The sequence below is a fragment of the Aspergillus melleus genome (genome assembly GCF_016097325.1).
Source record: "Aspergillus melleus strain CBS 546.65 chromosome Unknown contig2, whole genome shotgun sequence".
In the NCBI taxonomy this organism is placed as follows: Eukaryota; Fungi; Ascomycota; class Eurotiomycetes; order Eurotiales; family Aspergillaceae; genus Aspergillus; species Aspergillus melleus.
In genome coordinates, this window is record NW_025763371.1 from 5,090,933 (window position 1) to 5,118,463 (window position 27,531).

Consider the following 27,531-nt stretch of genomic DNA (forward strand, 5'->3'; position numbering starts at 1 on the left):
CGGCGTCTGTTTGCGTCATGCCACACCGCGTTCAGTTTAGCGCCCAGCCCTGGAATGTGTCCGCAACTGTCGCCGTCGAGTCGATCAGCCATTCGGTGGTATCCAAATAACCAAATAATCAAATAATCGATTCGGACTCGTAAATAATCAAACAAGGGCCGACGGAACGGTAGCATCGTGGACTGTTGCAGCGTCAACACTCGCCGTCAACATCCGGCTCTCGCCAAACAAACACCCCGTTGAAAACGTCGATTCGCTCACGGCTGGGTCGACAGCACTACAACTACGTTTTCGAGGGGCTGTCTTACTTTCAATGGATGAGTAGCAGATAATAATTGCCATTCCAAGACAGGAAACTAGAATTGTAGTAGAGAAAAAGATAAAATAGTAAAGAACCCCACTTGTACAGGAATAGAAACACCATTTCGAACCCAAGATCAGCCTTCCCTTAAAGAACATACAATGTGGAAAACAAAAACGAAAGAGACACGCGACATTGAAAGGGGAAGGAGCATGATGAAAAGATAGAATAAAAGACATAGATGGTTGTCACGGACAAGTGTAAACTAAGTGTTCCACGGTCAAGTGGACAGGGAATAAACAAGATGTAGAGAAGAGTGATGAATCGAATTGGAATCAATTGAACTCCGAAGTCGTAAGAGGGCGTGAAGAGAGTGGGAGATGGCTATCAAGACAGAAAAACAGTTAAAAAAATAGAAAGAAATCCCAATTTTTTCATCTTTAGTTGGGCATCTTCGAATCGCCGTCGTCGTCGACTCCCCGTAATGTCGGGTACATCACCTGGTCGCTGCCCGTCTCCGTCTTCATCGGCGGCTCCTCCGACTTGGCCGGAGACTCAAGCTCAACCCCTTCCATGCGCTCGTCCAGTCCAGTTTCCGGCGAGTGGGAACCGCTTTCTTGTTGTTGTTGTTGCTGCTGCTGTTGCAGGAGTCCCTCGTACTCGCCCCGTTCAAGGCGAGAAGCAATGTAGTTACGCAGGTACTCGATGAGACGCACCTTTTCAACCCACTGCACGTCCGAGCGCTCCGCAACTTCCGTGGCGGCCTGAGCCGTCCGGAGCGTCGCCTCCTCCTCAGTGGGCGAACCCGACAGAGCAGGGTCGATGAGGCTGGCGGAGATGCGCCCGGGGGACGAAGGAGCGGGACGAGCCTTGGCAGGCGGGGTACGATCACCATCCTCCTTGTTGTCCTGAGACACGTCCATGGGCTCCGCCACGGATCGGTCGACGGGTCGGTCGTCGGGTCTCGCGCGCTGCAAAGTGCCTCCAGTGTAGCGACGACGCTCGTCGTGGTCAAAGATGCCGCCCAACGTTGAAGGCGGCGCCGCACTCGACGCGGTGGGGTAGCCAGCCGTCATCGTGTCGGGCATCGTGGCCGACGGCAAGCGCGGGTACATGCTCGAACCACCCTCATGGTGAGGCGGCGAGACGCGGTGGGCCGAGGGAAGAGAGATGGGCGACCGACCCGAAGTGTACGACTGCGCGCTGGAGGGGGGCGTCAAGGCCGGAGTCCCCGTGGACGGAGAATGGGCTGCTGCCGCGTTCATGACCGGCCCTGCCGAGGAGGGGGCCGTGGCATGACTAGGGGGCAGCTGAGTAGGCGGCGAGTTGGTCGTGCGGTAGCTCATACCGCCATGAACGTAATGAGCGCCCGGTTGAGCAACTCCCGCCGCCGCTACGTTATCATCGTTTTCGTAGATGGTATCCTGCATTTGCTGCAGGAACTGATCGATGTTGATCAAGTCGTTCTTGGTGCGCACGTTACTCATGGGCGGCAGATGATAGGCGGGTGCCGGGGGAGGACCACCCGGGCTGTAGCCTCCGCCAGCAACGGCGACAGGCGCAGGCATGGGTTGGTACTCAGGCAGAGGACCACCGCTGAGGATGGGAAGAGACAGGCTCTGGAGGCCGAGCAGGCGCTGGCCCACAGCAGCATACGAGTTGGGGTCAAACTGGCGGCGCTTCAGGTCCCCAAAGAACTCATTCAGCGCATCATAGCCGCGTTTCTTGGATTCGTACGACGCGTGACCGGGCTCGGGGCCGTGGTTCAGAGCATAGTAGACGTTTCCATAGGACGGGTTCGCCGGCTGAGGCGGAGGGTGCGACTGGTAATACTGAGGAGCGCCATGAGCATAGCCCTGGCTTGGGACCGGGTTCAGCGCCGGCTCAAAGTAGTGTGCAGCAGCAGCATAGCCTAGAAAGTAACCAATTAGTCATGAACTACAACAATCAACGGCGTGAGATCAAACCGACCTTTCGCCGGGTTTCCACCGAACATCATGTCTGGGTTCCGAGCACCAGGCTCGGGCGAGCGAACCAAAACAGAGTCATCTGCATGAGTCTTGACATGTTTCTTCAAATCCTGGGGGCGCTTGAAGGCCTTCCCGCAGAAGTCACACTTGTGTGGCTTCAGGGGCACATGTACTCGAATGTGGGAGGTGATGTGATCGCGCTTCACCGTTGTCGTGCGGCAGCTTCCCCATTGGCAGGTCAGGTTGAGGTTGTTGGTGCTTTTGCGACCAACGTGACGCTCGCAGACATGTTCCTGCGGAAGAGAAGGTCAGCAATGTGATGCCAAGATGCGATGCGTCCACAGCGTCAACAAAAACACACGGTCGCGCGCGCCAGTGTTCAAGTGGCGACGAAGATGAAGGGCGAAAACACCATAACAGCAGCACCAAACGATAACACTTGATCATAACCGAAGGCAGAGATATAACTTACATAAAGGGATTCAGGGGTAGGGCACTTTTCAGTGCATCCGTTCCACAGGCAGGAGAGTTCTTCACTGGGGCGAGCAGCATTGCCGTTGACTTGGGGATTGGCGACGGCGGCGGTCGCAGCGGCGGCAGTGGCCGTCACCGACGACGTCGAGGCAGCCGACGAGACCTGGGCAGCAGGGGCTTGGGTAGCAGGCTGCTCCTGTGCGGTCGACGCGGCAGTGGGAGCCGTCGTGGTCGCGGCAGCCGTGGTGTCTTGATGTTCCGACATTGCCAAGAAAAATCTTTCTTGTCCCTTTCTTGGGCACGGCGGAAAAGGGTCAAGAACTCAAGACAAGAGAGAGATGACAAGGCTCTCCCTCAACGAACAGGATGAAACGGTCAATCAGAGGGCGTCGCTACGTATTTTTGTTTGCAGCCGACCCCAGGGGAATGATGGATGATGGAAAAGACGCGGTGAGTCCAGGGAAAGGACAACGAATACAAATAATCAGAATAAGATAACACACACGCGTGTTTAAAAAAAAATGCCTCAGTGTCAAGTCAGTCAGTTTGGAGAGGGAAACAAGACAATCAGAGACACTAAAATAGGGGGGAAGAGGGCAGATAAAAGGGAATACGAGTAGAGGAGAACCAAGGGGGGAAGAGAAGAGAGGAAAGTCTTGGAAGCAAGAGGGGGAGGCTTGGGTTCTTGTCCTTTGCGGGCGTCCGGAGCCGAGCCTTGCCCAGAAAAGGCCGCTTGCACAGCCGGGCGGAGGACAGGGACAAGACCGGGCCAAGATCTGTGCGGGGCTGGTGGCGTTGGGTCATTTTAGTCCTCTTAGGCTTTTAGGTACTTACTACGTACGTAATGTACTTTGCATTTCACCAGGAATTTGTAAACACAGGGGGAGTATATAGAGTGAAAATAAACAATAGTTTTTATAATTCTACTGATCATAATAATAATCATAATCATAATAATAATGTGAACTAGTCAGTCTAACCCCTCAAAGACCAGGGACTATTCCCATGCATCTGTAATATACCGAAGGGCTAAACCCGTCCGAGTAATCGCCCGAGTCTTACAGAAACCCTCGGACCCCGCGTAGATGCCTTCCCTGCCTTGGTACTTCCCAGAACACCCCCTGATCCATCCGTCGCCGTGTACCTCCACGAATTACTATTACTCCGGCTGTTCATCGGTTGGATATCCCTGGAAAGCATCATAATGATAACAGTTAAAATTATATAAAGAACCAAAAACAAACGACAAAAGAAAAGAAAAAGAAGGGAAAAAAAGAAAAAAAAAAAAAAAGAAGAAGAAAGAAAGAAAAAGAAAGGGGGGAAAACACGAGAACCGAGTCAGCCAATGTGATCGGCTCACGTGCCAAAATCAACCGGGGGTCGTCAAAGGCGAGACGAAAATGAAAAAGTTCCCCGAACCAAGCATCCTCCACCTCCAATCTTTCAGTTGTCGTCCTTCTGGAAGTCTAGGCGAACCCCCTTCGTCTCCCCGATCTCCTGCTCAGACATCGACCACGGGTGCTCGCTTGGCATCCCTCCTCTGACCTTCCCGCTCCGTCCAAAGGACAAGAAGTCTTGGAAGGTGGCCAAGAGGATGATTAATGCGACGAGTCTTGCATCTTGGCGCCCTCCGTTACTAATCTTGCTGCCTATCTGCTCCAACCCCGGATGAGGGCAACGAAGTAGAATAACGACGGGAATTAGGTTTCTCGTTCTCGTTCTGCAGATGATTCCTCGGATGGCGTCGTTGGCTGGCATCACTTAGCTAGGGACGTCCATCCCCGGATGGTCCCTCGTCCTCCTGGTTTAGCGTCGCTTTAGTGATCGGTCTAAGAGCAGTAGGGAATAGCCCGCGTTTCTGCTCTCTACCTTGTTTTCGGTGACATGGAGACCGTCCCACTTGGAGAGCTGCATCACGTTGGCTTCTAGGGTATGAGGGTTCCGTCTGCAAGGAGGCACCTCAGCCCCAGAATCTCTCCTACACCATGCGTCAGAATGGGCCGACAAGGCATTCTTCATGCAATGAACAAGCGCTAGAAGACAAAATCGCGCGGCCTGGTTGTTGGAATCTCGTCAGGTTTTCCTAATATGTTGCTGACATGCAGGTTTTCCCCGGTGGACAAAGAAGCAACGGGTCAGAGGCAGCGTCAAAAATAATAATGTAGAAACCATCGATTTGCCTTATGCAGCCCTACCCTCCTCTTTCTGGCCTGACGCATTCATTCTGTACACCGTGTAATCCTGAGGGGTTTTCTGACATCCGGTTTGGTAGAAGTATGGATATGGACCGGGGGCTGTCATGGATGCATCACACCTTGACAGGTCAAACCCGGCATGCTGTCATCGAGCACACGAAATCAATTCCAGCGATGGCCTTTTGTTGTAGGGTATACTCTGTACGACGCATGTTGGCAGTACATGGGCGTGATCTCTAGGCAGACAAGCCATGAATCAATCAGTATTCCTCTAAAGGGGTCTCGGGATTTGAATACATGCTTACGGAGCATATAAAAGTCTTCTCATGAGAGTGTCTTGACGTTTGGTCTAGGTAATGCTATCTGACCTCTAGCGTAGTTTATGGTAGATGGCTCTGGAGGTTTGCAAGCCTAACAAGCAAAGTGGGGACTAAATTTCCAGCATGGATTAGCACAGCCTGGTTACTGAGTCTCTATGATTTCCAAAGCATGGGATCATATAGCAGAATCAAGTGGCGACCTCAATCTTTTCTCGGAGCAGTAAAGTTATATATAAATTGAGACAGGTCACGCAGGCGTTGTGTAGATAAACTTGACCGAGGGTCAGTTGACGAAAAACCAAGATGAGTAGAAAGTGCCGACCCAAAGGCTAGAATTTTCCATGACACCGTACAATTCATTAATATCAAATGGCCTCTCCACAAGTAAATGGAAGGAGTCGAGGCCACCCATTCCTCCACCGAGTAAGTTAGTGAGTGTACGGCGGGCATGACATAAGCAGTCACGGCATTTTCTCTCTTTTTGTGTGTCCTCCACATCTTTCCCCATCCTTCTTCTCCTCGAATCCTCTCCTGTGCCTCATCCATATTGAACCACCAAGGTAGCCACCCAGCTCAGATCACAGACCAATTCGCTGCCAGTTGCACAACTGCCGGGACTTCCTACTCCGTCGCTCGTAGGCACCAAAGTTTCTTCGATTGGCCCAATGTGGGACTGAGTGGGACTTCTTTGTCTGACAAAACCCGTTGATTCGTTTCGGCTAGAGACATCCTCCTGAGAGACCCTCCCAGTTGAAGCTAGAATATCCTTTCTAAAAACTCGCTTCTCACATATATAATTGGGCTTTTGCTCACACGGGACTGGACACAACATGCACCGGTCTATTTGCGACGGTGTCAACTACTCCGGAGTGGCTCGCAACTGTCAACCTAACGACGCTTGATAATGGTTAGGGGCACTCAAGATTCGAGACTAAGACTCTAGCTGCCAACCTAACACGATGGTTATCCGTCTGTGGGCCTTGGCACTTCCCGACCAAGGTCTCGATTGGCCTAAAAGGCTAGAACACTCACCATGATGAGCCACACGCCGAACCCTTTCAACGGCCCGCAAGGCTGGTGCCCGTACAAATTTTCTGGCGCGCCTCTCAGCTCAAGCCACACTCTCGTACGCACACCCTCTCGCGATCATCGAGTCGTATGCCTTTAAAACCTTCTGTTCCATTGCCAACGAGCTCAATGGGTTCTGTCAGCCCTGTGCTGGGGAACTATCAACGGAGGCATTCGTCGTGATTGACAGAGGGGACAAATGTCCAGAAATCTTTTCTCCGGAGCGATCAAGCGGCTGCATCCTAAAGGTGAGCTAAATCCTATAACACAAGGCCCACTTCAGTTCAGTTCTAAGGCGCGACTCTGCACAGGTGTCTCCAGATCCAACCAAACCCGGCATGCCACTTCCCCAAAGCAGGCCTGGAGGCCTACACCGTTGCGGGCGCCCTTTCTCCTGTCTCTGACCGGACTCATGCTGGCGACGCTGGTGACGCTGGAGGTCTTGCGATGTCTTTCGAACAGAAATAAGGGCCTTGTACTCTACAATGACCTTACCGACATCGAGAACTCTATACTGGCTGGCTCGAAATACGTGCCAACTCTCGTTGCGCTGATCATTGTCACACTCTGGAGTTTCTGTGCCTACGACGTGATGCGACTGGAGCCTTATTTGCAGCTATCCAAACACAATGGCGCGCCAGCGAGTGTGCTCTTTCTCAATTATAATTTCTCATACGGCATCCTGGCTCCTATTACCGCGGCACGCCACAACCATTGGCTCGTTTTCTGCGTGTCAGTCATGTCCTTGGTCCTACGAATGTTCCTGCCGTCGCTATGTTCCGGTCTCACATTATTGAACGATTTGGATATGCATAACGCCCAGACGGTGAGATTATGGCCTGACTTAATTGATGGAGATTCCCAAGCAGCATGGATGCATGGTCAGTTGCCACATCGCGGCCATTCAGCCATGTCGGCCATGAACGCCCACCTGCCACCGCTTCGTTCTGCCGACTACGCGATGCCCCCATTTGTCATGCCTGGCGAGGATCAGAATGAGAATACCATGCTGTATTTGAATCAAACAGTCTATTGGGCCAACACAACCTGCGCCGATACAATACTTGATCAGCTTCCCCCCGGGAGCGTTTCTTTTGGAAACAGGACCGCGGATGGCCGTCGGACGGTATCGCTAAAAGCCCATGGATCTCCTGTATCCGGGGCAGGTACTACCACCAACGGTTGCGAAATCGACATCGCTCTTAATAGTACCATCCCGGATGATACCGACTCCTTCCAATTGCGCTATTGGGAGCCCCGCCAGGGAAATTCGACTTCCGGAGTTTTCAATGCCGGCCAATGTGATCAGTATGCTTTTTATTCTCTTGTAGCTGACTTGAATGTGAGAGGTGATGGGTCGATCTCGACGACTAAAGCTGCTGCGTTTGGCTGCAGAGTAACATACCAACAAGCGACGGCCAATGTTTCCATCACCGCCAATTCCTCAATCGATTCTGTCTCGATTTACCCCAACACCATTAATCGATTGGGACTGTCGGATTTCAGAGCAGATGAATTCCAGGGCCTGATGTATCTATTGTCTGATGGCGCCATGGCAGAGCATGGCCAGGCCGCAAACGCATCCAACCAACTAGTGCCACACAGAGCTACCTTCATTACCGATCCGGCGCAGTACCAGGGTGACGTTGCTAATCTCTGGAAGCAAACTTTTGTTTTCACCGTGAATCGAATGTTCGACCCGATGACAGGCTCGATTGAGGTGGATGCGCTGCAAGTGACACCGATGATCTCTGTCATGGTGATATCACATACGGCCCTTATCGCAGAATCCATACTTGGCTCAGCTATTATTCTACTGTTATATCTCGTTTGCGTTTATCCACGCCGACCGAGCTTTCTGCAAAGTGATCCCGGGTCTATTGCGGCACAATCCCGAATTATTGCCGACTTGTTTCACCCCGACACTGCCGAGGCTCTATCATGTGCCAATCTGCACAAGGCCACTACCCGACAGCTTCGCGGATGGGCGAGAAATCTGCATTGCCAATGGCGAGAAGGGCCACATGGGTGGCGGATAACCTTTGTTCCGACCGATGGACGTTCTTCGACCATCTCCGCTCGCGCAGCTCGTCGACAGCAAGATCCCGTTCCGCATTTCCTCATGATACCTTGCTTTGCAATTGAATGTCTATTGCTCATCGTGATGCTGGTCGTTTTCTCATTATCACTAAAGCGATTTGGGTTCCATGATGATAACCCCTCTTATTCCAATTGGGATATCATGTGCCTACTTTTACTCCTTTACGCTCCCAATGTGATCGCCTCCATGATAACCGCCCTGCTGGCGTCTAGCCTACGTCATTTGAGCACCTTAGAACCATGGGTACGGTTGGAACGAGGTATGGCCACTGCCAAGCAGACTCTGTTGATGGATTACTCCTCTCGAACTCCGCTGGCGGTGTTCGCAAAATGTACAAGAAACGGACCCCCTCTTTTGACCGTCGTGTCGCTGGCCTGTGTCATCGATTTAGTCCTCAGCCTCGTCAGCGGGAGTCTTTTCATACCGCAGACCAATCAATACGAGGATCCTACTTCCGCCCTATCGCAGCAGTACAGCCTTTCGAAATTTTCTACATCAGAATCTGCACCCGAATTCGACAGCTTTCATTTTGTCCCATTGAGCAAGACTATGCCCCTTCTTCCGTGGACCACTTCTGATTATTCATTTTATCCTCTGGCAATCAATGACACAGAGATGGGTCGTTCGTTTTATACCACTACCACGCGCGGAATTGGCGCAGATCTAACGTGTCGGGAACTTAATGCCAACCAGCTACGAGTGGAAGCCAAGACTGGCAAACAATACTGGCTTTACCAGCCCTTCGATCATGCTAGTAGTGAACACTGTACTGTGGAAGCTCCTTATCCAGCAGGGATCGATAACACAACCTTCGATGACAAGTCTATTCGTTACTTAACGCCACTTGAGTCTGGAAAGTGCCAAACGAACACCCTCGTCGTTGTTGCACGTTGGAGTATGATCAACAGCACTGCCGGGGATCCAGATTACACACTAGCATTGCACTGTGAGCCCCATATCAGCATTCAAGATTTCGAAATTGACTTCAATTTCGACGGACAAGTGCAAACGCGCAGACCGGTGCCTGGCAGCGCAATCACAAGCGGAAGCGTGATGGCCAATGCCACCAAGAGCCTCGCGCGATATAACCACGCACTGGCCCAGGTTGTCAAACGATCTGCCACCCATCGCCTGTCTTCTTTTTCTCCCTTTGACTGGCCTGGGATGTTGACTGCGCATGCCTACGAAGAAGTAGACCCTGAATTTTCATCATTCGACGCCGGCATCTTGATCAATGCGACACAGTCCGTTTACTCGACCATTTTTAGTACCTACTTCTCGCTCTGGCGAGAACTGTATCTTGAGCGGTTGGCTGAGTCTACGCTGCCCGCTTTGAACGGGACCCGAACCGACCTGTACTGGGAGATGACCCTGTCCATCCCAACCATGGTCATTGTCATCGTGATCGTCTCAATGGATGTGCTAGTCATGGCCGGGGTTTTCTTCACACGCCGCGGACGCTTCCGAGGACCTCGTATCCCTCGATCAATCGGGGCTCTTCTGCCGTGGGTCACGCATAGTCATATGATGCGGGATTTCAGACAAGCAGGTCGATTGGGTCTGTCTGAATGGGAAGGGTATCTCCAGGAAGACTTCAGAAGGTACCGATTCGGAGAGTCTGTATGTTCGGACGAGGTGACGCGATTGACGGTGGATTACGACCCTGAGTCAAAGAAAGAAGAGCATGAGATGCAGGCGAAGGAGCCTCGCGTGGAAAGCATGGCAGTGAGCGACCCTGAGCTGACAGATAGAGAAACTGAAAGCCCCAGCCAACCTCCAGGGTAATTTGTATTATCTATACTAGACATCTTGTACATAGATCCCATAAATCAACACTTGATGATAATGATCCGTATAGTTCCTGGTCATATGATATTCGCTGACTCATCCACCTCTTATCAATCGATCCGACGATCCGATCCGATCTATACTTTCTTCTTCCTACATCCTCCCTGGATTCATATCCATATCCATCTCCTTACTCCAATATCATCTTTACTATATATACCGCACCCCATGTCCCCGAAATGATCAAACTCTCCACCCTCCTCTCCTCCTTCTTCTACCTCCTCCCCCTCTACATCTTCGTCCTCGCGCCTCTCCTCCGCCAAATCTTCCCCTCCGACGCCGCATCCTCCTCCATCCTCGACTTCGACTCCACCGACCATGACCCGGACGTCACGCTCGACGAATCCGTCCTCAGCCTCGACGACGGCGTAGAAGTCACCTGTCCCCCAGAGGCCGATCAATATCAGATCCATCTACTCGCGCGCGATCCTTTGGTCATTTACATTGAGAATTTCGTCTCAGGAGCGGAAGCAGATGAGATTGTTGAGATGAGGTACGTCTATACACACATACACATACACCCCTCCCCTTTCAGTTGGTCCAATTCGTCCTTTACCCATGAGCGTATTCCCCCTTCCAATACCATGTCACCCCCCCCAAAATTCTATAATGAAGAACCAATCAACTAATTAACCACCCGAATTCCAAAAAGCAAATCAAACTACACCCCCTCCATCCTCTACAACGGCACCGCCTCAATCGTGGACCCCTCCCGTCGTCTCTCCGACCGATCCCTCCTCCCGCGCACCCCCACAATCCGATGTCTCGAGGCCCGCGCGCGCGCGTTCCAAGGCTGGCGTCCGAACCTATACATCGAGCGCATGTGGGCGCAACGGTATAACGCGTCGGGACACTATACGCATCATTATGACTGGGCTGGGAGCGTGGCGCGGGGCGGGGATCGCGCGAGTACGTTCATGGTGTATCTGGGGGATGAGTGTAGGGGAGGAGGGACGAATTTCCCGAGACTGCGGAAGCCGAGGGATCAGCGGTGGTGTCGGTTTATTGAATGCGAGACAGATGAGGAGACAAAGCCGGAGGAGAAGGAGGAGGGAGAGGGTGGGAATAATGGGGTGGTAGGGCAGGGGCAACAAGGGCAAGGAAGGAGAGAAGGGATCACGTTCAAACCTATCAAGGGGAATGCGATCTTCTGGGAGAATCTGAGGGCGGATGGCTCCGGATACCCGGAGACGTGGCATGCCGCGGAGCCGGTGACGGAGGGGACGAAGTTCGGGTTGAATATTTGGAGTTGGTATCAGGCGCCGAGAAGGAGGGTGTAGATACAAGACTTGGATTTGTCCGGTCTGGATGTATTATATATAGAGCTCTCGTTCATATATGCTTTGTAGACGTGTGTAGATGACAAAGACACGATTTCCTCGCCTAGAAGCCATGGAAGAACACTGAATGTATATATAGAAAAGCACCATATTCACATCTAAATAGTATATATATATAATGATAATAATATGAATAAAAAAAATGAAAACGCCTCATCACGTTGACCATACCCATACACCATTTCTTCATTACATATCGTAGCCAAAACCAGCAACCGAAGAACATCACATTGCAACGTAAGAAGAAAAGGATAAAGCAAATCCAAGCCAGAAACAAAAACACATTCAAAAAGGGTATACGCTTTTCCTCTGCTAACCACTCGGATTCCATTGTGTCCAATCGTCAATCGGCAGTCCGCCTCGAGTCGCGTCGCCGTTCCCGAAGATGTCATCTAGGGAGATCCCTAGATCGATGCCCATTCCTAGCGAGTTGGGGTCGTCGAGACCCATTCCGAGATCAGGCGCCTGGCCTGACGGCATAGCCGGCTGTGCGGACACGCCTTGTTGGAAGTCCTGGGGCTGGAAGTTGTAGCCCTGCCACATGTAATTGTTGTTGGGAAGCGACACCAGATCTGGGCTGTTGACGGCTTCGCCAGTGGCCCCTGGCGTTGATCCATGTGAGACGGGCGACTGTAGTCGTGACTGGCTGATATGGGACGGGTTGGCGAGCCGGGTGGGTAAGGTCGCGTGCATCGGCGTCGGGGTGCCGTTGGGGAAGAGGGGGAAATTGGCGAAGTTATCCAGATTCGGCGTCGACACTCCCATGGTTTCAGGACCAGATGAGATGGCAGACTGTTGCGACGCCGGGTTCACGCCGAATGGAGCACCACCGTCCTGTCGGAAATGACCATCTTCCAGCGTGGACATGGGTTGCGTGGGGTAGGCGAACGGGTCGTCGGACGGGAACATGATGCCCATAAGATCAGGCAGATTCGCCGCGTTGGTGTTAAAGGGGTGCGAGGCATACTGAGTGGCGGATGCGTCTCGCATCGGCAATGACATAGGCATCGGTGATGCCGTGTTGGATGAGGCGCCCACGGGCTCGCTCACCGGGTAAGTATCCGATGGGGTCGACACGGGTTCCGAGGCCCCTTCGGGCGTGGACGCGAACCAGGTCGAGGCATGATTAAGACGGGCATTCGAGGGCGAGCGTCGGTGGCCTGAACTGCTGTCGTCCAGACTCTTGGGCGTATTGCTGGCTTCTTTGGATCCCCGATTAAGCAATTGGATGGGGAAAGTGCTTGACCGTTGGGGCGGTTGCTTTTCGAACAGAGGCGAGGTGCTGTTGGTATTACTGTTGACTTCATTGTTGCTCGCCGGGGCGGGTCGCTTCAGGTTGACCGGGTTTGCTGTGGTCTGCCGATTCTTCAACAGTTCCGGCAAATTCTTGAACAGAGAATTCAGGCTCTGCGAGCATCGGTCCGCTGCCATACTCTTCTTCGCCAGCCCGGCAAGTGTGTTCTTGCCTTCCATCGCATCTTTGAGGACTCCATCCTTCGCCGTTGGCGAATCAGGGTTTTCAAGCACGAAGAAAAGCAACGAGAGGATGGCGAAATAGGTGGTGTACATGGTGAACCAGAAGGATCCGTTGAGCAGTCCTCTTTTATGCATGCCGGTAGTGATGTGAACGATGTTCCGAGAGACACTCACGCAAGCGGCGGCACAGGCATATGAGCGTCGGTCCACGCCGCGCGCCTGCGAGCCGCTCGAGACGTAATGCAAGAAGGGTCGATACATGACGACTTGTACGTGTGCATAGCTAATTCGCAACAGTTGTCGTACACTAATTAAGATGTCAGCCTGTGTTCTGCTGGGTGAGAGGTGAAAGAGAAGCCATCAAAGCACATACCGCTCTAGTTGAGGGGAGACCTCCGTCCCCGGTCGAAGAGCTGCGGGCAGTTCTTCCATCCACGCCTGGAGATCGCGTTCGATCTCACGAATTTTCGAGTGGCTCACGACGTAGCGCTGATCAGACTCGGAACGGTGCTGGGCATTCTTGACTGGGTATATATATTTCACCACTTTCAGGATGATGTTGGACAGGCGCGTATGCGCATTAGCCCCGGCCATAAGAGGCGTATAGTCCTTAGGCGCGGGCAGAACGCCGTCCTGGGTGATGAAGTCTCCATCGATAGAGGCAGGATATTCCTGGTCGATGTCGTCGTCGCTCAACATCTGAGGCAGCCCCAGCATCGTGCTCACGTAGACATCCATCTTCCGGACGACCCAGAAAATGCGCTTGCGCAGCTCTCGCTCTAGGGGGTTAAAATGGGCCGTCACTGCGGAGCGATGAAGTCCCAATCGCAAAGCGGAGCGAAGCGCAATACCGACATAAGAATAGCATGTACTCAATTTGGCAGAAGACTGGAGGAAGAGCACCATGAAGCAGATCGCCTGTAGGGAGGTGAGGTCGCGACAGTCGGTGATTTCCAAGAGCTGGCGACCAGCTTTGAAGAATTGAAATCTAGACTCCCGAGTTAGTAAATGGGATCTAGAAAGAAACTACCACAATAACATACCCTTGGCCAATCGCACTCTCATAGCCGGAAAGATCCAGGGGACCAGTCCTATCATCCGAAAACAAACAACCGACGGACATCACGATATATAGAAGCGGCAAGAACGAATTCTCTTCGTTGGAATACTGTTCGGGAGGGGTGTCGTAAACCCGCTCGAAGGTCGCAAAGAACGAAGGCTCGTGGACAAATCGCATCAAGGAACATCCGTCTTCCAATGCATTGTAACACAGACGCCGTGCGACATCGCGTGGCGGTAGATCATGCGTGGGAGGCAACGTTGCGTCCTGCGGCGATTCCGACGCAGATTTGGGACTGTCTAGCATCTGCTGCGTGATCGAGCGCGACCGGAGCGTAGGCGCCGAGATGTCCGCAGCACCCAACTGCTTCCGCAATCGACGGATGAAAATGACACCGGAAGTGTGTCCGTGGTAATCCCAATGACCTTGGTCATCCAAGTCCAAGAACCCCGAATTATCGACCATTGACTCCAGCAAAGACTCCTCACATCCTCCATGCTCCGGCGCCGCATCCGCCGGGCCGGCCGCGGCTACAGTCGGTCTAGAGTTAACGTGGGCCGGAGGGAGAGTTTGGGGTTGAGAGGGTGGAAATTGGGGTGCGGGTTCCTGCGGCTGCTGCGGCTGCTGCGGAAGTTTCTCTCGCTTGACCGTCGCCAGCATTTGTTGCGTCGCGTGTACATCGAATCGAGGGTCATCGAGATTAATATCGGGGAGTACGACGCGAAGGAGAGCTTCGGCCTTGTGGAGGCGGTTCTCGAGCGCCTCGACATATTGAGGGGCGGGGTTGCGGCGACGATTGGAGGGTTGGTCGTAAGTGCATTCTGTACACAGAGATTGAATGAGTGATTGGGAACAAAAGCATACGACTATGGTAGAATGGTATATAAGACAGGAGCGAAATCTTCTTACCATAGCTGTAGACCGTGCAATGGGTGCACGGTTGTTTGCCATCGCACTTGATCTTTTTTCGACGACATTCATCACAAGCCCGAGTCACTCGTCGCCTCTTCTGCATCGGCAGAGGCTCCTTGGCCTGCTTTGGGTCGATATCATCTGCATCGGGGTCACCGGAGATCTCGGGCACATTGGCCGAGGGGTCGGAGTCATCCTGGGTATAGAAAAATGCGTCGGAGGCGGTCGCGGGGTCGTCCTCGGTCGCATTCTCAGCCGTCGCGGCGTGAAAAGGGCTGGCGGAAGTGGTCATGGCGCAATCACACACAACGATTGAGCAGAAGGGAATTGGGCGGTCGGCGCACGGCGCGGCGTCATGCAAGGGGGTCGAACGAGGGCGCAAGAATGTATCCGAGCGGGGGCAGAAAATGAAAAAGTAGTGACGAGACTACAGCGATCAGCAAGGAGATCAGAGCCCGCGTGGCGATCCGACAGTTATCGCACCTCCACGAGGGTGGAATTGTCGCTTCTCACAGGTTCATCGAAGGCGCACCGCGACCTGTTCGGAGTGGGAGGTGAGAGGGAGCAATGATGACGAAGGTCGGAGATGAGGTTTTTTTTGCCCAACGAAACTTGTCGGTGGGATCCAATCAGTGACGAAAAGATGAGAAAGCAAGGAGGAAAACTTGGTTCGCTCTAAAGTCCGAGGTAATGGGCCGAGATTAATAATAACTAATCAGCGACAAATGAGTCAATCGTGGAAAAATCCACGCCGAATTTATGGACAGCGAGATAGAAAGCGAGATAGAAAGCGAGAGAGAAAAAGAGAAGAAGAGAGTTTGAGGGAGGTAGGGAAGGAAGAGATCGAGCAAGGGATCGCCTGGTCGAAATGATCCTCGTTCTTGGCTTTTGGTCCCTGTTATTCTCCTGGTCTTAGCCTTAGTCTGACTGACAGTTTATCGGTGTTCGGTCTCAGTCGCCGAGTGGAGGGCGAGAGGAACAGGAAGTGGGGAATAATTGGAAGGGGATGAAGAATGAAAGAAGAGCGAGAAAGGAGTAGAGACCGGGAGAGAGTAAGAATTAGAAAAGCATCAGTCATCCGCGACAAGTCCGACCGAGAGACGAGGGATCAAGATGCAGGTCAGATGAAAGATGAAAAAGGAATCCGATCCGCCGGAGGGGAATTGACTAGAAGACGTCTGGAAGGATGTCCGTGGATGACAGGGCTGATGCTCTGCATGAGTAAGCCTGCGATAATCTAGTCAACTAGTCAGTTATACGAAGTCTCGAGAACGTTTCAAGGACCCAATTCCGCACTGGTTCTTGGCCCTGGGGTTAGACTTAGATGTCCATTATTCATGCCTTGCCAATCGCTTCTCAATTCTTCTCCGTTCCTTCGATTCATCTCACGGAGTCTTTTTTGCCCCCGGTCTTGTTGGATAGATAAACGGTCAGGAACCCCCGTACATTCAATTCATTTCGTCATGCATCATTGAATAATTCAATTGTTTTCCCTTCCTTTCATTCTCATCCATCATGGCGTTCATGCTGGTCACCTTGTGTTGTGTCTTTGCAACCCTGGGGTCGTTCCTGTTCGGTTATGACTCTGGCGTCATTTCGTCGACTCTGGAGCAGACGGCCTTTCTAGATCGCTTCAATCATCCGTCCGATGCTGCTACAGGAGGCATCGTCGCCTCCTACAATGGTAAGTGCATTGAACTCTCTTTGCCGATTCTTCAGCCGACCCTCTTCGTCTAACGAATCTGGTTCCCGTGAAGGAGGTGCAATTCTGGGCTCCTTCTTTGCTTCCTATCTCTCCGATCCTTATGGACGCCGTCCTGTCATGTTCGTCGGTGGAATCCTGGCTTCTCTGGGAGCGGCATTGCAGGCCGGTGCTGCTACCGTCGCCATGCTGATTGCTGGCCGTTTGATCGCCGGGATGGCGATCGGCCTGATGTCCTCGATCATCCCGGTCTATTGCGTACGTCGATTCGCCACTCATCCACATTGTGCTCTCTGGAGTTGAGACTAACCTCCATGACTAGAGTGAGGTATCTCCACCTCGTATCCGTGGGTTTTTGGGTTCGATGCAGCAATGGATGATTGGGCTGGGAGTGGTGGTCGCGCAGTGGACGGGATATGGATGCTCCCTCCATCACACCGGCGACTTTACCTGGCGCTTTCCACTGGCGCTCCAGGCCGTGCCGGCTGTCATCCTTGTCGCAGGCGTCTGGTTCCTCCCCGAATCCCCCCGCTGGCTGATTGAAAAGGGTCGGACTGAAAAAGGGCGCGATGTTCTCGCCCGTCTGCACCTCAATCGCGATCAATCCAACGCCGATCTGGTCGAGTTGGAGTTCGCCGAGATCAGCGAGAGCATCGCCGAAGAACAACGCCGGAGCGTTCGCTCGTGGCGGCAGCTGCTGTGCACCCGGGCCACATGGCGTCGCCGCGTGCTACTTGCCTGTGGACTGCAGGCTTTCACGCAGTGCTCGGGGACCAACGTGATCCAGAATTATAATCCCGGTCTGTACAAGACTCTGGGCTTGAAGAATCCTACGCCACTCATGATCCAGGGCATCTGGGGCGCACTGGCACAGTTTTGGAACTGCGTATTCATGCTCTTCATTGACCGTGTGCCACGTCGCAAATTGTTGATTCCATCTCTGCTGGGAATGGGCGTCACGATGTGCGTCGAGGCAGCACTGGCCCAGGCTAACAACGGCTTCGCCGACCCTTCGGCAAACCCGAATGCCGTGCGTGCCGCCATCGCCATGTTCTTCGTTTTCTCTTTTTTCTTCACCAGCATCGGTCTCATTTCTTGGATCTACCAGTCCGAGATCTTCCCGACAGCCATCCGCGCTCGAGGCTCCTCGCTAGCCACGGCCACGAACTGGAGTCTAAATCTGGTCTTCGCCCAGTGTTCCCCGATTGCGAGGACCAATATAGGCTTCAACTATTTCTACTGCTTTTTTGCTTTCAACTGGGCCGCTGCTATCATCGTGTGGCTATTCTACCCCGAAACAGCGGGCAAGTCTCTGGAGGAAGTCGAGCAGGTCTTCACTTCTGACTCGCAAGACTCCGAGCTCAATTTTGCGCCGCTGAACCTGGGGGGTGACAGGTCTTTGAAAGAAGACCATCGGTCGGAGGATCTTATGGTGGTAAGACCCAAGAGTTAGGCGATTCTGATTTGCACTTGTATGACATGTTAGAATTCAGTATAGAGATTTCAGATAACCCCAAAATTTGCCAACATGTATTTTTACTGAAAGTGTCAAGAAATGACTAAAACCAAAATGATAGAGATAAAGTAAATGCAAATTCCAACCCCGCCAGTCCATGCAACATGCAACACGCTATAGCTATTCTATCACTTCCAATCGACGCCGTGTCCTAGACCAATTTGTATACAATGGGTATTGGAGAGTCCTCTTCCCAAAATGGAATCCAAGCTGAGATAGAGCAGATTAAAAAGAAGAAGAAAAGAAAAAAGAAGAAAGAGAGAGAAAGAGGCAGAGAGAGGTAGGGAGAGGGAGAGGAGTGAAGGAAGACGAAGAGAAACGACGGTTGTAGCCCCCCTGATAGCATTATTGAAGCGATCATGCTGTAAGCGCTGGCATGATGTAGCTCGTGAGCGGTGCACTGAGAATTTCCTTGCGGAGCGCCCCCTCCCATAAAGCTACCCATCCGACCATAGGTTGTAGGGTCAGACACGAGAAAAGAAAATCATGAATGCTCAGCCAAGAGTCTAAGCTGAGTCGCTTCGCAACTTTGAGCATCCGACCCGCGAACCAAGGTCGGCCGAACGCAGTCTGAGCGGTCGCCGAATATTGCGTGAAGTCAGGGAAGCCTTCAACGCCCAGAGATGTAGCAAGGAATAGAGGGTCCCCCATAGTAACACTCCCATCGTTACACTCGAGCATTATTTGGAGTAGCGCCTCGACCGAACCACTGACATCGACCTCGCTATCCAGTACAGCTAGCTCCAATGTCTGCAGAAAAGTCTCGCTGTGTTGTATGGAGTATCGATAGTCCCAGAGGCCTGCATTCAACAAGATGAGAACGACCAAGCGTGCAACAAATTGCTTACGGTTCCCCGACGCCGTGAATCGTACTCCGGGCGGCGCAGCGATGATTTGGAAGAGGGGGGAATTTTGTTGGAACGCGGCGCGTCGCATCGACGGCACGGGTCCACTATAGACTCCTTGATGTTGAAAAGCGAGCTGTTCGCATCGTTTGAGGAAATGGACGAACTCATCACACTGATACTGAAGCTCATCCGCGGGCGAAAAATACTGCTGAGGGAGAGCTGCTCCAGCGAAACCAAGCCCGGGCATACGTGTTGTGCTTTCAGTGGATATTGAGGTTATCGAATGAGAAGGGGACGGTGATGGAAAAAATGAAGATGGGCCCGAGTCTGGTGATTGACCGTGTTCGGGCAGTCTTCGTGAAAGAGGGCTATGCTCGAAGAAAAAGCTCGGTCCGTTGGTTTCATAGCCCGATAGGATATAGTCTTGCCAGTTGATCAACATGCCCAACCGCGTCCCCTCAAAGGCAGCTGGCCCCCCTCGCGCACGGATCATTTCTCTTGCGGCTCGCATGTGTACCCAGCTTACTGGTTTGCGCCCCGGTCGAGGATCGAAGTCCTCAAGCCCTGCGGCGCTGAGACAGGCTATGATGGCCTGGTCAGAGATATCCCCGGGATGCTTTGCCATGTGATCTCGAAGCATGGAAATCGATCGATTGCGATGGGCTAAGGTATAATCGGTCTCCTCTTCATTGCGAACCCACGCCCATGTGTTGGCTGCGTGGACAAGGATAGTATTTTGAAATGCCACCGGTCCCTTCATGCCCTCCGGAACAAAAACGGCCGTGTACCAATTGTGAGCCTTGTGTGATCGGAAATGCGAGCCATAGGAGCAGGCTGGCATCTCATTCACGTAGAAGTCGAACAATCTCTGGCCTTCAAGACCCAAGTCCATGGGAAGAGAATTGAAAGGATCCGTTCGAGCGGCGCTGAGGATGGTCTTTGGGGAAATACCGAGGTTGAAGGGAGACGCCGGGGCTGAGGAAGGAGGCGTTCCACTGCTAAGCTCTGATATACTGCTCTGATCATTAAAAGCGTGTTGCTCCAGGAATTCAGGGGGAACCGCCAGTCTAGGAGCTGAAGGAGTCGCTCCCCTGTATGGCAGCTTTAAAGCATGAACTGCCGGCTTCGTGACATAATGCCGTTCGATCTCCTCCACAGTCTTATCATCATCATCATCCGATGCCTGGATCTGCAGAGCTGAACTTCTTTCGCTATGCGCAGGCTGGAGCTTAGACTCGCTTCGCTTTTTGCTCTTGGTTTTCCCTTTCTTCGCTTTCTCACTGGTATTTTTGGCTGAAAATTGGGCCTTCCTCGATCGGCGGCGTGTTTGCTGCCGGGAGTCTTGATCGGGTTTCGTGGGTTCTTGATCATCTTGTTCGATGTCATCGACATGGCGCTTCTGCCGCATATACTCTTGCATCACATGTCGTTTGACTTGCGTCAGATTGCTCCGACTGTTGTTAGATGCATCGATGAATTGCCACCGCATTTGCGATGACTCCGGAGCGGTCTGATTCGAATCTTTGGCGTCGCTCTCAGTCGACATGCTCTGCCACTGATTTGGGGTAATGGAGGCTGGGGGGTAGAGTTGATCCACGTTCTGCGCTTAAGTCAATCGCGCTCGCAGTACCTTCTTGAAGAAAAATTCAACAATGATCAGAGGTGCCAAGATAATTCATGGACATAAAAGAAATCGAAGACCGGTTTGCTTAAAGTTGCAAACGACTTTGAAAAGAAGATAGGAACGGAGTTCGGAGTCAATTCAACCGCAGCCAGATGGAGGGCTTGGGAACGTGCAGAGCATAAATCCAGATGATCGGACCAGCAATACAAGTCTCCACCCTTGGAGAACCGACAGATAAGGGATGCTGGGTAGAAGAAGGACTCAATAATGGATTATATTATGCCCAAGAAAGCAATCGGGTAGCTTGCGCTTAACGGACTCGGAGCGGGCGATATGGGCGCGCAGATGTGGCCAGCAGACAGCGGAGAGTCTCCAAATTGGTTAGGCGTTTCACCCAGAGAGACTAGCAGTTCAGTTAGCCTAATAATAGCCTCGATCTAGGAGTAGACCGGTAGATGATGATGGCTTTGTGGACGGATATCCAAATGACTGGTACCCAGAATCCGCACGGGTTCCGAGAAGATGGCTTTGGCAGCCGAGATGGGCATGAGTAGCCAAGTACTATACTAAGGGACACTAAGATCACTAGGGTCTAGCAGTTGGATTAGCAGTTCGTAGTCGACTCCGTAGTCTGTGCCCACTGCCACCCTGTGGGAGGGGATTGATCTGCGTTTCACCTTTCAATCCTGCGGTTAAGGGCGAGAAATTTGGAGAAGTCTGACTCTGACTTCACAGGGCCGGAGGATGCGATGTACCCAGGGGACGAAAATCATCAAATCAAGATGGGAAGTGAGACCCGGGAAATTCAGCCCGAGTCAAATGGTACTTCTCACCCCACCGGCTGAATCACCACGGGGAAAGAAAAACCTTGGAAGTGGGTACAAAATCGGAAGTCCGCCGTCGGATTGCAATTAAGGTCCGGGAATCTTCGAGTGGTAGCTGGTTGGCCCCGACTGGAACATCCCCACCTGATCGATAACCCCAATTTATGGTCCCTTCCATTTCTGTAGCGTTTAGGGAAAGAAATTTGCCTTCTCGCTATCTGGTTTGCAATCGGGGTGGGGGGCTAAGCAGGTAAGGATGACCACCACCAGAAGAAACCGAGTCTTACTAAGAGGGTTTCGTTATACACTGATGAGACGAGGCAAGTCCGCCATAATATGGGCGTGAAAGGTCATGGACTGGGACGAATTGTCGGCGAGAAGCTGAAAATGCGGTACGGGCTTGCCGAATTAGCCAGCGCCTCTAAGCTCTTAGTCGTCTCTTAGCAGTTAGCACCGAGAGACTTTTGGAGGATAGTTACTGGTAATATTGGTTTCAGTGGGGATTTGTCAGTCTTGGACTCTTGGCTCTTGATGTCGAATTGTCGGCTCGATTGGTGGCTTTGGGGCCTTGGGCCCATCCACCCCGAGGCTGGGTTTGATTAAACCGTTACAAAGCCAATCAAACCCCGGCCATGCGCATTCCTGTTCCGTAGTCCGTATGCGGGTGCAGCCGGTACAGGGAAGTTGTGATTTGTAGTTGTGAGGTTCAATAAAAGTATCTTCCACGACTAGGGCGTAGATCACCAACACAGGTCGGTCTTTCCCCGGCCATCTTATTTGCTTGCCCCTTATCAGATCCTGTCCAGTGGAGGATAAAATGCGAAGAAAGACGGTCCAAATTCTGACTTGTTAGTCGCAGGCTCGAACTACCTGCTAGGGGCGAAGGCTTGTGCTCACTGGACAAGTGCACAGTCCACTTGCTGACAAGTGGCGACTTTATCGTGATGATGTATGGTGCATAATCACAATGAGACCATACCATGATCCGAGTCAAATGTCTCGGAGGGTCGGAGTAGGCGACGGGGAGAGGATCAACGGTCGACAGGGACGGGAAGTGGAAAGTAGAAACGCTCAATCCCCGCAAAGGGTCGCGGTGGAGGCCTGCAACATCAGGCACCAAACCCGTTTCTGCAAAAGCTCGAGAACTTTAATCTCCATGACAATCTCCCACGAGTATCAATAATCATAAATGAGTACACTACGGTGTTCTCTGTATGGCTACGGAGTAGTGTAATTAGCCTTCCAGGGCCCTTGCAGGATCAGAAGCTTTACGCCGTTTGTTCCGTGAGCACTTTGACAGGGGATTGCCGATTAAGGCTTGAGATCCGCCATATTACTATTATTGTTGTTTCATGTTTGCTTGACATCACCGTACGGTGTACATACTACATAGTGACCATACCCCCACAATGCATATTGCATAATGCCGGGGCTGAACAACTGTGTAGCCTGGATGGAAATATTCCGCACTCTTCTCACTCCGACATCCCCTGGACTAAGTTTCAGCAAGAAGGGTCACTCTAGTCATCCTGCCGACTTGTCCGAGCTCTTGTCACCGGGACCGCTCCTCCAGGATCCATATAGAATCACGGCACGGAGTAGTATATTATACCTAGTATACTCCGTGCCACCGTTGATGAATCGCCCCATGCGCCATGTGGCCGCCCAAAAATAAACATTTTTGCCACACAATCCCCCCAAATTCTAAAACCCCCTATCCAGTATTCACATTCAGTTGTGGGTTCTCGAGCGGCTGAGATTCAGTGGGGGCCATCTTGATTAAACAATATTCCGTAGGGATCTGGTGGTTGAAGCGATGGCGTCTTTGGTCTTGCATATGTCAATTCGGATAATCAATTACTAGTAATAATGATAGATTGCATGGTTGTATACTTCAGGGGATATGGGGCCCAAAGTTGGTTTCGGTCGTCTATCGCAGGCTTCGCAGCAAGGAGAGACGGGGAGGATATTCGACATTTATGGAAAGGCTATTGTCGCAAAATGAGATTCACGAAGGTCGCGAAAACTGATTGGATTCCTCCAAAGCAGATAAAGCTAGAAATGCATCACATTAGATAATAGCATAGGGGGAGCGACACATTCATGCAATACTCTCCCTCCGGTGTTGTTCTCGTAGAATGTTGAGTGTTGACTGTTTGCGAAAGCAGAAGACAGACAAGACCGCGATCGGAGTTAAGTCGACACCGCCTTCGACTAAATCCGCGGCAGAACCGCCAAATCCTGAAATGAATCTCCGCGACCGACCGCGAGTTGCATCCTGTCAGGCGCGTCGTCTTCAAGTTCCAGGGCGTTCGGATCGTTGGGAATTGTATTTCGAATGGTTTTTTGTGCTTTTATTCATAATATCCGCAACTTTGATCTCCAGAACACCGCGTCCTTGCCATTTCGCAACGGGGCCTTACATCTGATCTCGCAAATCACCTCCGAACAACTTTTGCCGTCGCAGAGGGCGCCCAGACGATACCCAAACAACGTATCTGTCAATTTCGCTCGATCGCCCCCTCCTGATTCCTGTGAGGGTCTTCATACCGTGGGCAACTAGGCTTTGGAGTGCGCGCTGTTGCCGCTGGAAGCACTCATCGCCTCTCCTGGTCATCCCATGATGTCTCCGTCACATCCAAAGCGACCGACGTTTACCACCTAATAATCTCCGCCTTTGCAGACTTTTCATTCAATATCGACTGACCCGTCTCGAAGACTAGTCTGGGGCATATTTTTGCGTCCACCTGTTCACAATCCAGGTGTTCAGACTCCGGCGCCGCAGAAATCCTCAGAAGTGAAAGTCGCACTGCGATGGCTGGCGATACGAATGGTCCCGCTGATCCCAGCCAGGGGAACAAAGGCGCCGATTCAACAACCTTGAACCCCTACGAGAGCCTCCCCGAAAACATCCCCAAAGATGACCCTTTTATGAAGCAAAGTCCCCACTACGGCCGTTATCACCCACGTGACGATGATTTTACCCCCCGCTACGACCATTGGTATCAGTCGGATCCGAGCGCATTTTCTTACTGGGAGAATTTCGTCAGATCTTCCTGGCTCTCGGAAAACTCATTGAATATGCCTGGGTCGCGTGAGGTCTTTGCGGTCGGCAGTGTGGTCATCAGAGTGGACACCGAGCCCGCCCTTGACGCAGCGGCCGAAAAATACTCTTATGTCAACGCAAACGAGTTAAGTGCGGCGAGAAAGGCGGAAGATGCGCTAAGGGAGATCAATGTTGCCGTACCAGTCATATATTTCTACGGTACCATTGACGGCAAGAACGTGTCCGTGGAATCCCGAATACCGGGTGTTTCGCTGGAGGTTGCGTGGAGACATCTGAGCGACGAGCAAATTAACATGTTCAAACAGCAATGTCGCCGCATTCTGGAACGCCTACGAGACATTGGTTCCCCGCCTGAGAGCCCTTCTTACGTCTGCAGCGGGCTGAACTCGCAACTACCGCCCGAGATTCGGGATACAGAGAAAGAAATATTGTTCAAGGACAAAGGCGAAGGCGAGAGTTTGGACCTGGTGCATAACAACATGACGCTTTCAAATGTTATTGTGAGCGACGATCAGGTCGTGGGGATCCTCGGCTGGCGACACTGCGGTTTCTTTGGCTTCGGAAGGGCGAACAAAATCCATCGACAATTCAGGGTCTCGGAAAGTCTCGGTGGGGGAGTTGGCCGCTTATCTGGGAACGTACAAACCTGGCTCAGCCTTTACGAAAATATGCCCGGGGCTGGCGAAGGTTCTAGAGCCGCGGGGAATCGAAACACACCCGGACCTCCGGTCAAAACGGAACCTTCAGCAATGGTCCTTGACAAGGTCCCTTTGGATGAAGATGTCGAGGAGCGGTCGACTCTCGGCCAGCTTGACGGCACGGACTTGCCCGGGGAGCATCCGACCCCTAAAAAGATCGCCAATCTCAAACAAGGGGGAACGTCCAGAGCGTCTTCGTCATCCGAGCGATCATCGCCGGCAAATTCTACCAAACAAGCGACCGGTAGAAAGTCGGCCACTGGCGCCACCAAGAAGGGGGTTGGAAGGAAGCCGCCAGCCAAGAAACGTAAACTCAATGACATAGACAACGAGAGTGTCGATGGCGGCCGGTCCAACACGCCTTCGTCAGCTCGTGGTAGCAAAACCCCGGCTGCAAAGAAACGTGGCTCTGCCTCCGTCGCTGGATCTCCAGCCCCCGAGACCAAAAAGAAGGGCAGGAAGAAGCCAGCAGTGCAACAGGAAGAGGAAGACGATGATTCGGTGGATGAGAACGAGCTGTTCTGCATTTGCCGCAAACCTGATAACCATACCTGGATGATTGCCTGTGACGGCGAGTGTGATGATTGGTTTCATGGAAAGTGCGTGAACATTGACCCGAGAGATGCCGACTTGATTGAAAAGTATATATGTAAGCTTTCATCGGACTTCCATCCCGGCTTCCCCAACTGATTATAGATTAGGTCCCAATTGCAAGGAGAAGGGTCTAGGATGGACCACGTGGAAGCCAATGTGCCGATTGCCCAACTGTCGAAAACCTGCCCGCATATACACGAACAATCCCAGCAAATACTGCACCGATGAACATGGCCGTGAATTCATGCTTACAAGAACAAAACCACTCGGTGTGTCATTGAGTAAAGGGCCACAAAAGTCCCTCACGAATGGACGGAACACAACCAATGGATCAAGTCGCTTGCGAGATAGCCAGGACGCCGAGCCCCAGACCAATGGAGTCCCTGTCGGAAACGGAACCACGACCATCCATGGCCAGAGAAATGGGATTCCAGAAGAACTTGGCAGCAGAGGCGGCATCCTTACCGCTGGCGAACTTAAGGCACTTGTAACGGGTGTTTCCTCCGCGAGCGAATTCCGCAAACTCGGCGAACGCATCATAACCCCTCCACCGGAAGAAGAGGAAGAGAAGGAAGGGAAGGAAGGGAAGGAAGGAAACCCGGAGGGCGAGACGAAGCCCAAGAAGAAGCTCGGATTGGATGTGGACCCAGATCCCAAGCGCCTTACTTATTCTCCCGATGAGGCCGCGAAAATCGAGGAGTTGCGCAAGTGGCGTGACGAGCTGCACCATCGCAAGGACATGCTCAATGCTCGTAACACATTCCTGACACTTGTCCGCCAACGATCCAAGAGCATCATCGAAAAACTGAAGCAGACAGACCCTAAGGGTGGATGGAAGGACATATGCGGGTTTGATACTCGCCTCGCGTGGTCGGACGAGGAGTTTGACGAATGGAGACTTTCCGAACCCGGGGCGAAAGCGCTTCAAGACGGCACGCCTGAATTGTTGGCATCAAGCCATCCTGATGCCACCGATGCCGACGGTGATGCGAAAATGGACACCGATGAAACCGACATGGCCAACACTACGCGAGGAGTCTGTTTGAAAAAGCGCTGCGAACGGCATAAGCAATGGGTCAAGATCCAGCAGCAGGAACTTCTTTTCGAGGAAAATACTCTGACCCAGGATCTCGCCAGATGCGAAAAAGAGGCTCAAAACGTTGTGGAAAGAGCAGTTCTGAGGATGTGGGCCGAGACAGATAATGCCCAAATTGGTGGTCAATGACGCCAATCTCGGTTTTTGCCTCGTTCCCACATGTACATTGAGGTGAACGCACAATATCTCTAATTATCTTTTTTTTGTTTCTTTCTCCGGAGGATGGCGGAAGTGACCTGTTTGATTGATACCCTATTCTGCATGGAAATGGCAAAAAGAAGGAAAGCCAGGAAAAAAAACAAAAGTCACCAGGTATCTTTCACTGGAGTTGGTATGATTGGAATTTTTGGACTGTGATATTAACACCCATTATTGCATAAGGTTGGCGCATTTTCAGATGGCTTTTCTTTTTCTGTAAGACAACCGGTTGAGCTCTGATAGATGGCTTGTACAATATCGAATGTGAAATTTTGTTCTGCAAACACCCCGAGTGGATG

The 27,531-nt window shown here is 52.1% G+C and overlaps 8 protein-coding genes across 8 annotated transcripts; 4 read left to right on the forward strand and 4 right to left on the reverse strand.

Moving 5' to 3' along the window:
* Positions 1-741: 741 nt before the first annotated feature.
* On the reverse strand, positions 742-3,010 carry pacC (putative C2H2 transcription factor PacC; the record flags this gene model as incomplete). The annotated part of the gene is made up of 3 exons (XM_046086278.1): positions 742-2,213; positions 2,273-2,564; positions 2,744-3,010. The coding sequence occupies 3 exons, from the start codon at positions 3,008-3,010 to the stop codon at positions 742-744; spliced, it is 2,031 nt and encodes a 676-aa protein (XP_045942241.1).
* Positions 3,011-4,188: 1,178 nt separating this feature from the next.
* Positions 4,189-4,503, reverse strand: LDX57_004610 (uncharacterized protein; the record flags this gene model as incomplete). Its single annotated transcript, XM_046086279.1, has 1 exon — positions 4,189-4,503. One exon carries the CDS (start codon positions 4,501-4,503, stop codon positions 4,189-4,191), a length of 315 nt encoding a protein of 104 aa, XP_045942242.1.
* Positions 4,504-6,740: 2,237 nt separating this feature from the next.
* On the forward strand, positions 6,741-10,214 carry LDX57_004611 (DUF3433 domain-containing protein; the record flags this gene model as incomplete). The annotated part of the gene is made up of 1 exon (XM_046086280.1): positions 6,741-10,214. The coding sequence occupies one exon, from the start codon at positions 6,741-6,743 to the stop codon at positions 10,212-10,214; it is 3,474 nt and encodes a 1,157-aa protein (XP_045942243.1).
* Positions 10,215-10,456: 242 nt separating this feature from the next.
* Positions 10,457-11,557, forward strand: LDX57_004612 (oxidoreductase, 2OG-Fe(II) oxygenase family; the record flags this gene model as incomplete). Its single annotated transcript, XM_046086281.1, has 2 exons — positions 10,457-10,770; positions 10,930-11,557. 2 exons carry the CDS (start codon positions 10,457-10,459, stop codon positions 11,555-11,557), a joined length of 942 nt encoding a protein of 313 aa, XP_045942244.1.
* A 372-nt stretch (positions 11,558-11,929) lies between these two features.
* GIN1 (putative C6 transcription factor (Mut3)) lies at positions 11,930-15,357 on the reverse strand (the record flags this gene model as incomplete). The annotated part of the gene is made up of 4 exons (XM_046086282.1): positions 11,930-13,400; positions 13,467-14,081; positions 14,137-14,974; positions 15,063-15,357. 4 exons carry the CDS (start codon positions 15,355-15,357, stop codon positions 11,930-11,932), a joined length of 3,219 nt encoding a protein of 1,072 aa, XP_045942245.1.
* A 1,069-nt stretch (positions 15,358-16,426) lies between these two features.
* LDX57_004614 (sugar porter family MFS transporter) lies at positions 16,427-18,223 on the forward strand. Its single transcript, XM_046086283.1, has 3 exons — positions 16,427-16,749; positions 16,823-17,025; positions 17,090-18,223. Exons 1-3 carry the CDS (start codon positions 16,581-16,583, stop codon positions 18,218-18,220), a joined length of 1,503 nt encoding a protein of 500 aa, XP_045942246.1. The 5' UTR covers positions 16,427-16,580; the 3' UTR covers positions 18,221-18,223.
* Positions 18,224-18,289: 66 nt separating this feature from the next.
* Positions 18,290-20,728, reverse strand: LDX57_004615 (sigma-70 region 2 family protein). Its single transcript, XM_046086284.1, has one exon. The coding sequence runs from the start codon at positions 20,675-20,677 to the stop codon at positions 18,641-18,643; it is 2,037 nt and encodes a 678-aa protein (XP_045942247.1). The 5' UTR covers positions 20,678-20,728; the 3' UTR covers positions 18,290-18,640.
* Positions 20,729-24,393: 3,665 nt separating this feature from the next.
* Positions 24,394-27,163, forward strand: SPP1 (putative PHD transcription factor; the record flags this gene model as incomplete). The annotated part of the gene is made up of 2 exons (XM_046086285.1): positions 24,394-25,993; positions 26,046-27,163. The coding sequence occupies 2 exons, from the start codon at positions 24,394-24,396 to the stop codon at positions 27,161-27,163; spliced, it is 2,718 nt and encodes a 905-aa protein (XP_045942248.1).
* Between the last annotated feature and the right edge of the window lie 368 nt (positions 27,164-27,531).